Source organism: Camelus bactrianus, chromosome 11, assembly GCF_048773025.1.
Source record: "Camelus bactrianus isolate YW-2024 breed Bactrian camel chromosome 11, ASM4877302v1, whole genome shotgun sequence".
In the NCBI taxonomy this organism is placed as follows: Eukaryota; Metazoa; Chordata; class Mammalia; order Artiodactyla; family Camelidae; genus Camelus; species Camelus bactrianus.
The window spans coordinates 47,747,201-47,763,050 of record NC_133549.1 but is presented as its reverse complement, the minus strand read 5'-3'; the positions used below and the strand labels follow the sequence as shown (position 1 = coordinate 47,763,050).

The 15,850-nt window shown below is 37.0% G+C and overlaps 2 protein-coding genes across 2 annotated transcripts in view; one reads left to right on the top strand and one right to left on the bottom strand.

Annotated features, from left to right (window-relative positions):
- Positions 1-9,992, top strand: part of BTAF1 (B-TFIID TATA-box binding protein associated factor 1) — a 74,683-nt gene extending 64,691 nt beyond the window's left edge. Inside the window, exons 33-38 of the mRNA XM_010971221.2 lie at positions 835-960; positions 2,360-2,512; positions 5,357-5,568; positions 6,299-6,458; positions 6,837-7,007; positions 8,449-9,992. Of these exons, the coding sequence (XP_010969523.1) occupies positions 835-960; positions 2,360-2,512; positions 5,357-5,568; positions 6,299-6,458; positions 6,837-7,007; positions 8,449-8,592 (966 nt within the window). The 3' untranslated portion in view covers positions 8,593-9,992. The remainder of the gene's footprint in view (positions 1-834; positions 961-2,359; positions 2,513-5,356; positions 5,569-6,298; positions 6,459-6,836; positions 7,008-8,448) is intronic.
- Positions 1-15,850, bottom strand: part of FGFBP3 (fibroblast growth factor binding protein 3) — a 111,537-nt gene that overhangs the window by 77,950 nt on the left and 17,737 nt on the right. The gene's annotated exons all lie outside the window — the stretch shown is intronic.

Genomic DNA, 15,850 nt, shown 5'->3' with positions numbered 1-15,850 from the left:
TGGACAGGACACTAATCTAGATGCTAAAAGCTCTAATCATTTATATTATCTACCTCACCTTTTTGAGCCTCCAGTCCTCATTTGCAAAAATTGGATTAATATTTCTTGAAAGGAAAATTTTAAAGGTAATGAGATGAAGAATTTTTAAAGAAAAAAAACCTGTGATGATGATTTTTTTTAAAAAGCCTGTGGTGGTATTATGACAATGGCATAAAACACATTGAAGTAGTCTGGAGTAAAGGACCTGGGGAGGGAAGTGACATTTGGTTTTGTTTAGCATCCACAGGTTTTTATTCTGTGACTTCTAGAAAGCACTCTAGATTTTCTTCCCTTTCACATTGTTTTAGTATATACAAGGCAGGGGCCCAGAACCCAAGGTAATCCTTTAAACTCAGTGTGAGTTCCCCTTTTTGGTAGCAGTGGCATCCTTTTAAAAACTTGGTCTTTTGAAACATACCTCTAGGGTCTTGACCATATAACTTCATTTAAGGAGGATTTCCTCATTTACTTGTAAAGGTTCAGGCTTTCTTTTATTGGTAATATATTTATCTTCTTGAACAGAGTAGAAAAATGGTGTCTAGAACTATTTGACTAGTTTTCTTTTTAATATTTTAGCAGCCAAACTTAATGTGTTACACTTGCTTTCTAAATGTAATTTAAAAAGAATTTACAAGGATACAGTGAGTGATTTGTAATCAGTAGTGAAATACAGGTATCATAATTTATTTTCTTGATGAGAGCTGATCTAAATTACTGATTTTATTGTCCTTTGCTAGTTGTTTTGAACAATTGAAAATAAATATACTTACTGCTTTCATGGGGGCAATTTTACAGGTTCAGCTCTATGAGGATTTTGCTAAGTCTCGTGCCAAGTGTGATGTTGATGAAACAGTTTCTTCAGCTGCACTTTCTGAAGAAACTGAAAAACCAAAGCTTAAAGCTACAGGCCATGTATTCCAGGTATAGACTACAATCTACTTTTTAAATGTTGCTGAAGAATGTTTTTCAGTGTAGCAGTTTTTACATGGAACACTGAAATATGGGTTTATTTAATTTTTTCAATATTTTGTGTATATTCTTGAATAGGTGAAAGTACCATTTTTTCATATTCATAACTAATATTAAAATTAAAGGTACAGAATGCAATATGTTTGTATATTACACAAAAAGGAGCGTTTTAAAAGAGATATTTTTGTTCAAAAAATATTTGAACATCTAATTAAAGCAGTGGACAAAAGAGACCCCTTCCCTTGTAGAGGTGAAAAATGAGTAAGTAAAACGTATATCGTGTAGAAGAAAATAAAGGCAAGTATGGAGTTATATAGTATAGGAGTCAGGGTAGGTTGTGGTTTTCAATAGAAAGCTCAGGGATGTCACTGAGAAGGAGACGTGAGCAAAGATCTGAAGGAGGGCTGAGGCACGTAGATATGTGGGAGGAAGTGATTCCAGGCAGAGGATACAAAAAAGTACAGAAATCCTGAGACACATGATAAATGTGCTCTAGAAAAAAAAGAGATGGAAAGTATCAACTCACTTTTTCTTTCCCTTTTGAAATATCCCACCATAGAAAACCTCCAAAACCCCTTGTCACCAATAAATTAAATACTGTAGCATTTTAAAAGCTAGAACAAGGAAAAGGTGGTGTTTGAAGGCTTATACCTGGGTCCACAGTTTCTATCGTAGTGCCCAGCAGTCTCTTGAGTCTTGCCAGTGGAGCTTACTAATACAAATCTGTGCCAAGGGTGAGACCCAAATATAAGCCAAGTAAATGACAAAAGAGAAAAGGTATGGCTGAATCACAGAAGAGGAAAAAGAGACCCTTTAGGGTTCTGATTCTCAAACACAACCACTTAAAACCACCTTAGTTCCACCTTTCCCTTTCCACCTCCAGACCTGCTGAATCAAAATACTGTGTAGAGGGGTGAGATTTACAGATTTGTAAGGTCCTCAAGAAGTTTTTATACCTACTGAAGTTTGAGAAACCCTTCTTCAGGAAATAATGTCTAGTTCCAGAAGCATCTATAAGCATTATCAGGCACTTTGGGTGGGATAGGGTTAGCTATAGGAGCTAATAAATAAGAGTTTTCCTGTCATGAGAAGCCCATTGTCTAGTGGGGTGACAGACATAAGCACTATAACTTATATGTTATAAATGCTCTCATAAAAATAAATACAAACTGCATAAGAAGCACAGATAAGGACAACACAGATGAGATAGTTGAACTGGTTCTTGAAGAATGAGTGGGAGTAGTGAGGAGAGGAAGAAAGGCATTCTAGATGGACAGAGCAGTACAGAAAACGATACTGAAAAATGTTCTTGGCATGTGGAGACTTGTATATACTCTTTTCCCTCTTAAAGGCATTACAGTACTTACGTAAACTGTGCAACCATCCAGCATTAGTCTTAACACCTCAGCATCCAGAGTTCAAGAGTACTACTGAAAAACTGGCAGTTCAGAATTCTTCTCTTCATGATATTCAACATGCCCCTAAACTCTCGGCTTTGAAACAAGTAAGTCTTTTAAGTGTTAGATGTGTGTTGCACATTCCTGATCTGTAACACTAGTAAATTTGCTTCTCTAAGAGATTACTGATGTGTTTATCATTTATTTTAAAGTTTGCTTTGTTAAATTTTTTATACAGCTTTTTTAAGAAATTGTGGTAAAATATATATAATATGCCATTTTAACCATTTTTAAGTGTACATTTCTGTGGCATTAATTACATTCACAGTGTAATGTAATCATCGCCACTATTTATTTCCAAAATTTTCCTGTCACCCAACTAGAAACTCTGTACCTTTTAAGCAGTAACTTGCCATTCTCCTTTCCACAACCCCTGGTAACCTCTAATCTACTCTGTCTGTATGAATTTGCCTGTTCTAAATATTTCATGCAAATGGAATCATTTGTCTTTTATGACTGGCTTGTTTCACTTATTTTCAAGGTTCATTCATGTTGTGGCATGTATCAGTATTTTATTCATTTTTATGGCTGAATAATATTCCTCCATTACTACTACTACTACTACTACTACTACTACTACTACTACTACTACTACTTCTCCTTCTTCTTCTTTTCTTCTTTTCTTCTTCTTCCTTCTTCTTCTTCTTCTTCTTCTTCCTCTTCCTCTTCCTCTTCCTCTTCTTCCCCTTCCCCTTATTATTATTATTATTATTATTATTATTATTATTATTATTATTATTATTATTATTTATTACCACCATTACATTTTGTTTATCCGGTCATGTGTTGATGGACTATTGAGTTGTTTCCACCTTTTGGCTATTGTGAACAATGCTGCAGTGAACATTGGCTTCGAAGTATCTGTTTGAGTCCCTCTTACCAGTTCTTTTAGATACAGACCTAGGAGTAGAATTGCTGGATCATATAGCAATTCTATGGTTTCACTTTTTCAGGAACTGCCAAACTGTTTCCACAGAGACTGCATGGTATACATTCTTACCAGCTAGGTGCCAGGGTTCCAGTTTCTCTACATCCTCACCAACACTCACTCTCCTTTTTTTAATTATAGGCATCCTAGTAGGTGTGAAGTGGTATCTCATTGATTTGGTTTGCTGTCCCTAATGACTAATGACGTTTTTTCATGTACTTATTGGGACATTTGTGTATCTTCTTTAGAGAAATGCCTGTTTAATCCTTTGACCATTGTTTCATTGGATTATTTATCTTTTAGTTGAGTTTTAGGACTTTGTATTCTGGATGTTAAGCTTTTATCAAATACATGATTTGCAGATACCTCCCCCATTCTCCATATTGTCTTTTCACTTCCTCAGTGATGTCCTCCGTAGTTTCTGATCAGAAAACAGGTGTTAATTTCATTGAGGATCCCTTTTACATGACGAGTCACCTTTCTCTTACTGCTTTCAAGATTCTCTTTTTGTCTTTGTTTTTCAGTGGTTTGATTATAGTGTGTGTCAGTGTAGATCTATTTGAGTTTATTTTTCTGAGAACTGCCTACTCTACCATTTTGCCCTTGTCACTCTTGGTATAACTTTTAAAAATGGGATTTTGAAAAGTTCTAAAATTGTAAAAGGTTAAATTGAAAGAACTAATTTCAAGTTAATGTCAATGTTAATACCTTTTAGTTCTAACTAGCCTTAAAAATTAAGATCTTATTGTAAAATCTGAACTTTAGTTATTGATTTAGCTTTCTCTAAGCTTTTTTAGAAACTGGTGTAATATATATAATATAATAAGCCAGGAGTAGTTACTCTGGCTTAAATTTTATTGAGAATAACTGGTGGTGTCTACCAGGGAGCTCATTAGAGACTCAGTGCCTAAAATTTTTATTGGGTCTGATGACGTAGATTCCCTCTGCCTAGTTCATACCAAAATTCTAGGCTCCCAGAAAGAAAGCAGATCTCAGCATAAATCATATTTTTTTGCACACCAGTTTAAGCACAGTTATGGAATGATGAGAAGATTCCCAAAATGTAATTTCCAGACTTCTTTCAGCTAAGGGCCAACCTTGCAAGCAGGACTTTCTAAGAAAAGCAAGCCAGCCTGCTATATTAATTTTTTCCTGCACAATACCTTGAGAGTTTTACATTGATTTTGGAGTTTGCCTGGATGGGCTTTTGATTATCTTTCCCATCTGAGCTTTTGGTTTTCTAAGTAAGTTTCATCAGAGAAAGGAGAAAGCATCCTGCACGCATTAAGGTCTTACATTTTGAGCAGAGTTCAGTATCTAAGATTGGAGATCTTACGGATAGAGATGACTACTGGGTAAATTAGTTTCCCAAACTGATCTAAATCTGATTCTCTTGGATTTTGTTCACTCATTTATTTATTGAATCTGCACTGAACCACTTAAGTGGCAGGAAATAGAAAAGATCTACAGCAGTGTGTTTTTTGCTATTAAAGATTTTGGCCTCCAAATCCAGTAGTAAGCTCAGGAACCCAGGAGATCTATTTAGGTGCTTTTGGTTCTCTTCTGTGATTTTGATTGCTGCCAAATTAAGCTGCTCCTTTATGTTTCTTCACATTCTAATCTTTCATAACCCTTCATGGACCATTTTGCTTGGGTGTCTTCAGAACTGTCATCATTTTCAGTAACATTCATTGAGGATCTAAGGAGCCTCAAGGAAACCAAGGAAAGGGGAGAAATGCCTGTTGCAGAATCTCCTGAAGAGGTGACCAGGAAATGCTAAGCCTGAGCACCTCAAAACTAGTTCCAGGTGCTGCAGGGTGACAGGTTGCAGCCCAAAGTGCTAATCTGCTTTCTAGGTGGTAAGTTAACCTATTCTCACCACAAAAAGAAATAATTTGTTTTGGTGAGATTGGTTGCTTACTTTTATTGAACACTTGTCTAACAATTGGTTCTTTTTTTCAAGTTGCTGTTGGACTGTGGTTTGGGAAGTGGCAGCACTTCCGAGAGTGGCACAGAGTCTGTCGTAGCCCAGCACAGGGTACTGATCTTCTGTCAGCTTAAAAGCATGCTTGATATAGTAGAGCATGATCTCCTCAAGCCTCACTTACCCTCGGTCACTTACTTGAGATTAGATGGCAGCATACCTCCTGGTCAGAGGCATTCCATTGTTTCACGGTAAGTTGATCCAAAAACTCCTATAAATCAAGCTACATCAATGTATATTATTATTACATACATAGAAGTTTGCCTCATGAAATATTTTCTTTGCCTATGTTATCTGCAAGTGTGTTTTATTATTATTACATTTTTAAAATACAGAGCTGCAGAAATATAATTGAATCGTTAGGGGAAAAAAGTGAGCGTATTAGGAAAGCACTCTGAAGGGCATGAAAGAAATGTAAGGTATTAACAAAAAATAGAGATAACCACTTTCCCCTCACCTATTTTGGGTGGTTGGGGTGGGAGGAAGCAAATAAATGGTTTAGCTAAAATCTTTAGCCTGATCCCTGTATCTCTGTTGGAAGCTGGCCTAGCCAGGAAGTGGAATTGCTGAGTTCAGTGTTTCTTAGGTGTGATTTGCCCCCCGCTGCTTTAGAAATCTTAGGGGTTTTTTTTAATGCAGATTCCTAGGTTCTGTCCCAGACCTGCTGACTTTTTAAGAGTGAACATTTTTAACAAGCAACCCTAAGAGATTGTTAGACACAATACAGTTAGAGACCCATGAAGGGGCTTTGGACCCCGGTTTGACTCCTGACTCTAGTGGCCACTGAAATGTCCGTATCATGGGTTTATTAAGCAGTGTTCTCATTTGTGCTTTTTGATTTTTATTAAACAATTCAGTTTCTGGTATTGGAACCTTAGAGAGAAACGTACTAATTTTATTTTTTAACATCTGTGTTTTTAGGTTTAACAATGATCCATCCATAGATGTTCTCTTACTTACAACTCACGTTGGTGGCCTGGGGCTTAACCTAACAGGTGCTGACACGGTCGTATTTGTGGAGCACGACTGGAATCCTATGCGTGATCTACAAGCCATGGACCGGGCCCATCGCATTGGGCAGGTAAAGTCACCACTCACAGGTGTTAACTTGTGCACTGGGAAGAATAATCCCCCAAAGACAAGGAGTGTTGGTTTAAGTTCCTACTCTGATGTTAATAAGTGTTACGACCTTAGGCACATCACTAAATTCTGTGGCACCACTTCCTGATGCAATTAAATTAGGTGCTTGGACTAAGAAAACCTGGGACACTGTCCATTCTTAATATTCTGTGGTCGTCTGCAAACATTTTAAGCTCATGGGCCCAGGTAAAGAAAACCCAATCCTAAGTCACTAGTAGTTAAGTCCTTAGTACAGGTATGCAAGCCCCCTGGACTTGGTGAATCTCAAAGCTTATCCATTTATTTGTGCTACAGTTGCTTATGTCTTTTTCTCATTCAGAAACGTGTGGTTAATGTCTACCGATTGATAACCAGAGGAACATTGGAAGAGAAGATAATGGGTTTGCAGAAATTCAAGATGAACATAGCAAATACTGTTATTAGCCAAGAAAATTCTAGTTTACAGAGCATGGGGACAGATCAGCTCCTTGATCTGTTTACTCTTGATAAGGTAAAGAACTTACACAATTTGTTACATCTTAAATATGTTCCGAGACTTCATGGGACTGCTTGGTGAAAGTATTAAAAGGAGCAGCAAGAACTATCACTTTAGTATCAGCTAGATAACCCTTTGAGGGAATTTTTGATGTCCAGATAAAACTCTCCAGGACATAGGGGATATCTGAAGTTTTGACTTTTTGATTGAAGTCCCCACTGTCTTGCCCCAGGTTTTCTTTCCTTAGTCTACGTGCTAACGGACAGCTATCTCAGGAGTAAGACCTGGGTCTGCATTTCTTGCCCTGCCTCCTATTAACTGGTGACCTTAGGCAAATTAACTTCTCTGAGCATCGTCAGCCTTGGCAGAGTAACAAATGCCTTTATTACTACATGGTTGCCAAGATAAAAATGAAATAATGTAGAACTTTGAAAGGGTACCTAGTATAGATTCTTAATAAATAGTAGTAATTTTTGTTATTGTGGATGATGGAACTAATACATCAGATAACAATCCATAATCAAAGGATGCACCAACCAGAAATATTGGTCAGTCTAATAATGTAAAACTGACAGGGCTGGATTTAAAGTCCTGTATAAAGTTCAGAAAATCAACTGCACACTCAGTATAAATTATGCTGAGAAATGCAATTAAATTAGTTGTAATAACAGAATTATAGTGTCCAAACCTGAGAGAAAGTTCCACTCTCCTCTTCATGTGGTTAAGCCACATTTAGAATATTATATCTGGTTCTGGGTGCTGTATTTTAAACCATAACAATTTAGTAAATCCTCAAAAGATGGCCAGAATGGAGAAAGGTTCTTCAATCATACCGTGTAATGTAAAGTTGAAGAACAAGATTTGTGAAATCTAGAAAAAAGGCTAAGAGAAACACGGACTGCTGCTTCTTATGGGTGACTCTGAGCAAGAAAAGCTGTGCTCCAGGGAACCAAGAGTTATTGCCATAAAGGAACTTACTGGCAAAATCTGAATATGGAATAGATAGTAGAGCATTTTATTATCTCAATATTAAATCTGCTTAATTTGATCTTTGTACTTTGGTTATGTAGGAAAATGTCCTTGTTTGGGGGATAAAGAGGCATAGTATCTATAACTTACTCTCAAATGGTTTTGGGAAAAAGCAGATAATTTAACTATATATCTAATATATACATTACATATACACATGTATACATACAGAAGAGAGAATGAAAAAACTAATGTGAACCAGTTAACAGTGAGTTCTTGAAATTCTCAAATAAAAAGCATAAAATGACAAATTATTAAAGGCTGTAGGAAAATAGAACAGTCTTATCCTATGAGAGCATGAACTTTCCCATCACTCTGAAGTGTTTAACTCTGTTGAATAAGTGTAATGTTAGAAATAAGTGATATTTTAAAGGAAAATATAACTTCTGAAGTTAATCTTTTTATCTTTCTGCCAATTTTTCTTAAGGATGGCAAAGCAGAGAAAGCTGACACCTCTACTTCTGGAAAAGCAAGTATGAAATCAATCCTTGAAAACCTGAGTGATCTTTGGGATCAAGAGCAATATGATTCAGAGTATAGCCTGGAAAATTTTATGCATTCTCTCAAATAACTATCAAATATTATAAATGCAATTGCTGCTAGTTCAGTAACATTTCTGCTGATATTCAGCAAATTTCAAAGTTTATGGTGAACTTTTAGCTCAATGTGTAAATAGATCTGAAGAATTTTCAGCATAACGCTGGTTCTTGTTTCACTGGGGGGAACAAGTTATTCTCAAACATTTGCACTGTATTAAATTTAAATGTTAATGTGAAATGGTTTAAATTTTACATGCTGAATAGCTGCAGAGCAGAGGAACCAAACCAGGTTTACATGTGCTACCATGAGGTGTTCTTACTGGGAACGAGCCTCTTATCTTACGTAGTCACTTTGTACAGGATAATATCCATGAGTACTTTAGTGTTCATGTACATTTTTTCTTTTAAATAGAACTTGTTTTTTAATGATTAAAACTAGGGCTTTTTTTGTATAAAAGCCTTAATGAGCCATAATTTTAAGAACAATGACTACAATATTGGTCACTCTTGGAACATGAAAATCTTAGACAATGAATTGAACCAGGCCCTTGGTGGAAACCTTTATATATTTATGCAGAGGCATAGTGTTTTTCAAATCTTTAACATCATTTGTCAACTTTTAAAATATATCAACTATTCTAAATACAGGTAATGTTCTATTTAAGGCTATCATAACATCCTATTAAGAGGGTGTTTTTTTAATTTATCTAAGGGCTAGGACATAGCCAGATTCAGAGAACATATGTACTCAGTAGGTTTCAATCATATATATAATATATATTTTTCGTAACTATGAACATATACAGTTTTCCAGAAGTAGATTTTACACTGTTTGTTTAGAACTCCAAAACCTATGGTGAAAAGACTGTTTATTGTAGTAATGCATGACTGAAGCATAAAAGGGAGACAATGATTCCTTTATATACACAAACATACATAGTCACACATATCTATATGCACAGATGTACCTGTCCTGCATCCAAAAGGGTGCTTGGTATTGGCACTAAAATCATGTAGTTATACTGGACAGCAATAATAACTGGGCACGGAGCTGATTAGTGTTAGAAAAGTGAGCTCAATAGGGTGGGTATATGTATATAGATATGCATGTATGTGTATGTATATAATTTTATAAATTTCACACATAAATTAATACATGCCTGTGTGCATATAAATGTATGGGATATATTTGTATATATATGTACAGGTAATAAACACCACCCAGGTTTGTGGCTGGCCATACACATAGGCATTGGTTTAAAAACCATCAGACCTCAGCTGTAAAATAACCTTTTTTGTTTAAATAAAATTATACTGTTCTGCAGCATTTAGACATGGACATGTGTCACATTTCAGTAGCTTTGACAACCATACTGTAACATTAAACATAGCATTCCACAAGAGAATAAAAAATGATTTAAACTGTAAAATATATACAACTGTGTGTTATTTGTATGAGATCACTAGGAAAAGCAAAAGATTAAAATTACTAGATATGAAGAGTCTTAAAAAACTCAAGATCTCTCTTCTTACTAATTAGGTATTCAAATGGTAGAAGACCAAAAGGAAACTCTTGACTTTATATAGAACATCCACTGTACATAGAGCATTGGGTAGCTAAGTGAAGTCTAGGGAAGCTGTTTGGGAATGTGACCAGTTAGAAGCAAAAGTAGGGGAATTAAAAAATTTTTTAAATAGCATAATAGAAATCAGAGAAAAGTAACAAGCACATCATGCATCTGTTCCAAATACTTAATCACAATATAATCTTAACACTTCCTGGTTAAAGACAGACCTCCTCAATTTCCCAGAATACATGCTGGCATCAGTGGAATCTAAAGTGAAATTGCTTGCAGGAACATCTGTTATCAAGTGCCAGAGTGAATACTCGGTGTCAGACATCAAAAACTGCCTTCTGCTTCAAGAAAGAGTTCCCACCAGTTTCTGGTAAATTCTCTCCGACCAGTGAAGTTACGTTGAAGATTATAGGGGCTCAGATCCACCTGTGTAGGGGCAAGAGCCTTGGTTTCAGGCTTACAGGAGACAGTAGAGCTGTAACTTAATCCTCTCCATAAAGCCACAAAGAATTCATGCTCTCAAGACTAGTAGAACTATCCAAGAGCCCAGTATCACAAAGTCATCTATGAGAAATGAGAATCCCAGGCCTATGCCACAGGTAAGCTTAAGGCTGGGTTAGGCTGAGTGTATAGATATAGAAACCAGAAATCAAGAAAAATAGCAGGTCAACTCTGGGACCCTAGCAGAAGCAAATACAAAACTGCCCTAGAGGAACAGTTTCAGAGAGCGTCCCATAGCATTTCCATTGGGGGAAAGATTCTACATACTCAAAATCTTTAGTAGGCAACAAACTACTAGGAGGAAGAGTTAGCAGATGCAAATAGGAAATTTTTTTTTTTTAAAAACTGCAAATGGAATAATCTGAAAGACCATAAAATATGATTAAGATAATTAGATATAAGGAAAGCATTTAAAAATTAGGCAAATTTGAAAAGGACTCATAAATGAAAAAAATTTGTTACTGGAATTGAAAACTTGATAGTTATCAATGCAGATTAGACACAGGTGAAGAGAGAATGTGAACTAGGAGACTGATCTTACAAAATCACCTATGATGGGATACAGAGATGAACTGACAGACAATATGAAGATCAGGCAAAAATCATAGGAGATGGAATGAGAGCACCTAATAATACAGTTAGTGTGTGTGTGTGTGTGTGTGTGTGTTGGGTGGGGGGAGTTGTTCAGAAGGAAAAGGAGATGGGAAAAGAGACAAGAAGTCATCTTTGACTTAGGTCTGATTTTTACACACCCCTGCATCCAGTCTATTAGCAGCCTCTACCATTTCTAGCTCCAAAATATATTCCAAGTCTGTGCACCATTCTCTGTCTCCACTCTGCTGTAGTTTCTACCATCTTAACTCTTCTGGACTACTATATTCTAGCTGGTCTTCCTGCTTGCAAGCCTCCCATGACTTCCTAAAACTCTCGTACTGAATCTGAACTCCCTACATGGTATACATGCCCTACAGGTTCTGACCCCTGCCCATCTCTCTGATTTTCTCTCATCATATCCCACCATATTTACCCCAGTCAAGTCAGTCTGTCTTCCTGCTTATATCTCAACATAAAGCTCAATGTGTTTCCATCTTGATTTTGCTTCCTGCACAGCAAGGTGAATGGTGTCATGGGGAGACATGGAATACTGAAAAGGGAACAAATTGGGAAGAGGAAGAAAAAGAAATCAAGAATTATCTTTTGGTCATTAAATTTGAGATTCTTATAATAGCAAATTAGAGATGTTGCGCAGACAGGTGAATACAGGAGTCTAGAGCTCAAAGGAAAGATCAAGACTAGAGAGAGAAATTTGGAAGATAGTATTTTAAGGTATATATGGGACCAAATGAGATTTCTTGGGGTGTTATTTCTATAGTGAAATACTATACTGCAGTGAAAAATAAAATTAAAATGAATAATAAAACACGAATAAATCTCAAAAGCAAGGTTCAATGAAAAAAATACGTTACCATTTGAGTCCATTTATATAAAGACTAAAAATAGGCAAAAATAAAATGATTTTTAGGGATATACAAACAAATCACATATATGGTTATTTCACACTTGAAAAAGAAAACTGAGTGACAGTCATATGCACAACACTTATTGATCATTTCCTACTCTGTACCAAACTCAATGGTAGAAGCACAAAGACCAGTGAGGAGGGAGGATGCCTAAGCCAACAGCTGGTATATAATTACAGTAATTTCAGAAGAAGTAGACTTCAAGGCAAAAAATATTTGTAGTAAAGAGGACTGTCTCATAATGATAAAGTGATCAGCTAACCAAGAGGGTATAACAACTCTAAAGTGATACACATCTCAAAGTCCATAAAGCAAAAATAGACAGCTACAATAATGAAATGGACAGATCCAAGGTCAGTTAGAGATTTTTAACACAGTTAACAAATGTGATTTAATTGAGATATATCTAGATATATACAGCAATTGTGAAATACATTCTTTGGAGGTGTATGTGGAACATTTATCAAAACTGACCATGTGCTGAGCCACAATGCAAATCTTGGCAAATTTCAAGAAATCAGTCTCATATATATATGTAAGATGCTTTATATATACAGGGTCTACTTTCTCCACTCCTATTCAAGAGAGAGGGTACTACTGGCATAAAGATAAACCAAAGGTACACTTGAAGTCCTTCCCACTGCAATATGGCAATAAAAGGAAAGCATACAGATCAGAAAGTAAGCGACAAAACTGTTCTGACTTAACAGTGATTGTATAAAATTCCAAAGAATCTACAAGGAATCTACTAAAATTGAGTTTGGCAGATTCTCAGAATAGAAAGTCAATATACAGAAAGTCAAATGCATTTCTATATACTTGGCAATAAAAAATTAGAAACTGAAAATTTTAAACATACTTTATATAATAGCACTAAAACCCATGAAATACTTAAGTATCACTTATATGTGGAATCTAAAAAGATGACACAGTTGAACTTATTTACAAAACAGGAGACTCAGACATAAAAAACAAACTTCTGGTTACCAAAGGGAAAAGAAGGGATAAACTGGGACTTTGGCATTAGCAAATACAAACTACTACATACAGAATAAGAAAACAACAAGGTCCTACTGTATAGCACAGGGAACTATATTCAATAACATAATAACCTATAATGAGAAAGAATATGAAAAAGATTATATATATGTATAACAATCACCATCCTGTACACCAGAAGCACAACACTGTAAATCAACTATACTTCAATTAAAACCAACCAATTTACAACCAACAATCCCTGACAAAACTGATTAAAAACAATATTAGTTAGAATTATTTTGTTCTTAAACATCTGTCATGTAATAGGTTCCAGCCTCCTCTGTGCCAAGGTTAAGTTACATGCGTACACACACTTTGGAAGGTGTTTAGGTAAGAGAAGTGCAACGTATTGCACTCATGGTAAGGGTAATTTTTGCCTGTGCATTATTCTCATTAATCAGTGACAGATGGTTGTGACAATTTTCTTGTACTTTATGAAAACTGATCTGAAATTACACTTCATAGCATCTTTTAATGGTATATACAGAAAGAACAATTATTCCTACTTCTGAGTGATATCTTCATCAGAGCATTAGGGAAAAAAGCCGAGTCATACCAGTTATCATTTTAGCTTTATTACTGAAAACTAAAATACCTTTGTTTAGTATAAAAAACAAAACAAAACAAAAAAGACCTTATATAGAGATACACTTAATGGATTCAAAACAAAATTGTTCAGATTTCAATTTTCCCCATACTGATCTGTAGACACAAAACAATTCCAATCAAAATTCCAGGAGAGGGGAGGGAGGTGCCAAAATGGCAGAGTAGAGAGGCTCACAGCTCACCCTCTCCCACAAATACACCAAGAATTACATCTACAAACCCACTGAATCACACAGAACACCTACTGAACTCTGGCAGTGTCTCACTTCAAAATACAGGAGGATTATCACAAAATCTGGTAAGAGATAAAAGGAAAAAAAAAATCAGTGCAGGACCAGTCCTGCAGGGAGGGAGTGGCAAAGGAAGAAAGGCACCCTCACACTGGCATGCCCCTCTGCAGCTGAGAGGTCAGCAGGGACAGAAGCAGAGCTTCTGAGGCTCCGAGGAGGAAGTAGCTGGGGCCCACTGTGTGGAGGCAGCCTCAGGGGACTGGAGGGCAGTGTAAGCTCTGGCTGGGGGTGTGTGTGTGTGTGTGTGTGGAATACAACAGCCTGGGACCCCCCCATAAAAAAGCACTACTGCTGGTGTGGGGCGGAGGGGCACACAGCAGCTGCGCTATAGCCACTTTCTCTACTTTGCTCCATTGCTGGTTTGCTCTCTCGAACAGAGGTGGGTCTTGGATACAGCCATCACTGCTGCGCGGAGGCAGGGCTGAAGCTGAATCCATACCCAGCTGCCGTGCATCTTCATGGGGGGGACTGAGATTTGCTTACAGCCCCAGGCAGAGAGGGTGGATTTGCCCTCTCTGGACCTTTTGTGGACCTGCACCTCTGGGATGAACAGGTATTGAGCTGAGGTCTGGCGCACAGTGGGGGTGAGTACAGGTATTTACAACAGGCCAGTGTACCGTAGTACCTAGTACCGTACACGGAGGTGGGGCTGGGGTCTGCACTGACACTGTGGCACACCATGGATGTGTGACTGCACACTCGCTATGGCGGGTCATAGTGCCTGACATTGGTGGCTCTGCACTGGTGGTTACTGGGGCCCAGAACACCAGAGCTGGTGGCTGACATCACCACAGCTAAGGCAGGGACAAAGGTAGCATCAACAAAGAATACTTTGTAAGCCCACATAACAAATGACAAGACAACACCACAGAGGACACTTTCCAGTGGACATCTGCAGAGGTACACTCAGCAACTCTAATTCTCAGCTGAAGTGCTCCAACCCTGCCTACCACACAGTGCAGCTCAGAAACGGGTCTAGAAGCCTCTCTTCCAGCAACAGGGGTGCAGACCGGGACCCTGTCAGGGCTGTGACAACCACAGAACAAAAAAGGAGGCCTTGCTCAACAACAAAATCAGGACAGGTTCTGATCACCACAACACCAACCACACCCCCAATCAGATAACAGCCAATACACACAGAAGAAACACATGGCAACCATCCATACTAAGAACAGCCCTTGAAACAAAACTATTAGATGCACACAGTCTACACAGGAATGCTCCCCCTTTAAATAAAAACAAAATGGAAGAGGTAAAATTGTCACTATATGCGAATGACATGACACTGTATATAGAAAACCCTAAAAGCTCCACACAAAAACTACTACAGCTGATGGAAGAATTTGGTAAGGTAGCAGGATACAAGATTAATATACAAAAGTTATTCACATTTCTTTACACTAACAATGAATTAGCAGGAAAAGAAAGTAAAGAAACAATCCCTTTTAAAAATGCATCAAAAACAAAAAAAATCCTTAGAAATAAATCTGACCAAGGAGGTGAAAGACTTATACGTGGAGAACTACAAAACACTGATTAAGGAAATTAAAGATGACTTAAAGAAATGGAAAGATATCCCATGCTCTTGGATTGGAACAATCAATATTGTTAAAATGGCTATACTGCCCAAGGCAATCTACAGATTCAATACAATCCCTATCAAATTACCCAGGATATTTTTCAGAGAACTAGAACAACCAATCCTAAAATTTATATGGAATCACAAAAGACCCAGAATTGCCAAAGCAATATTAA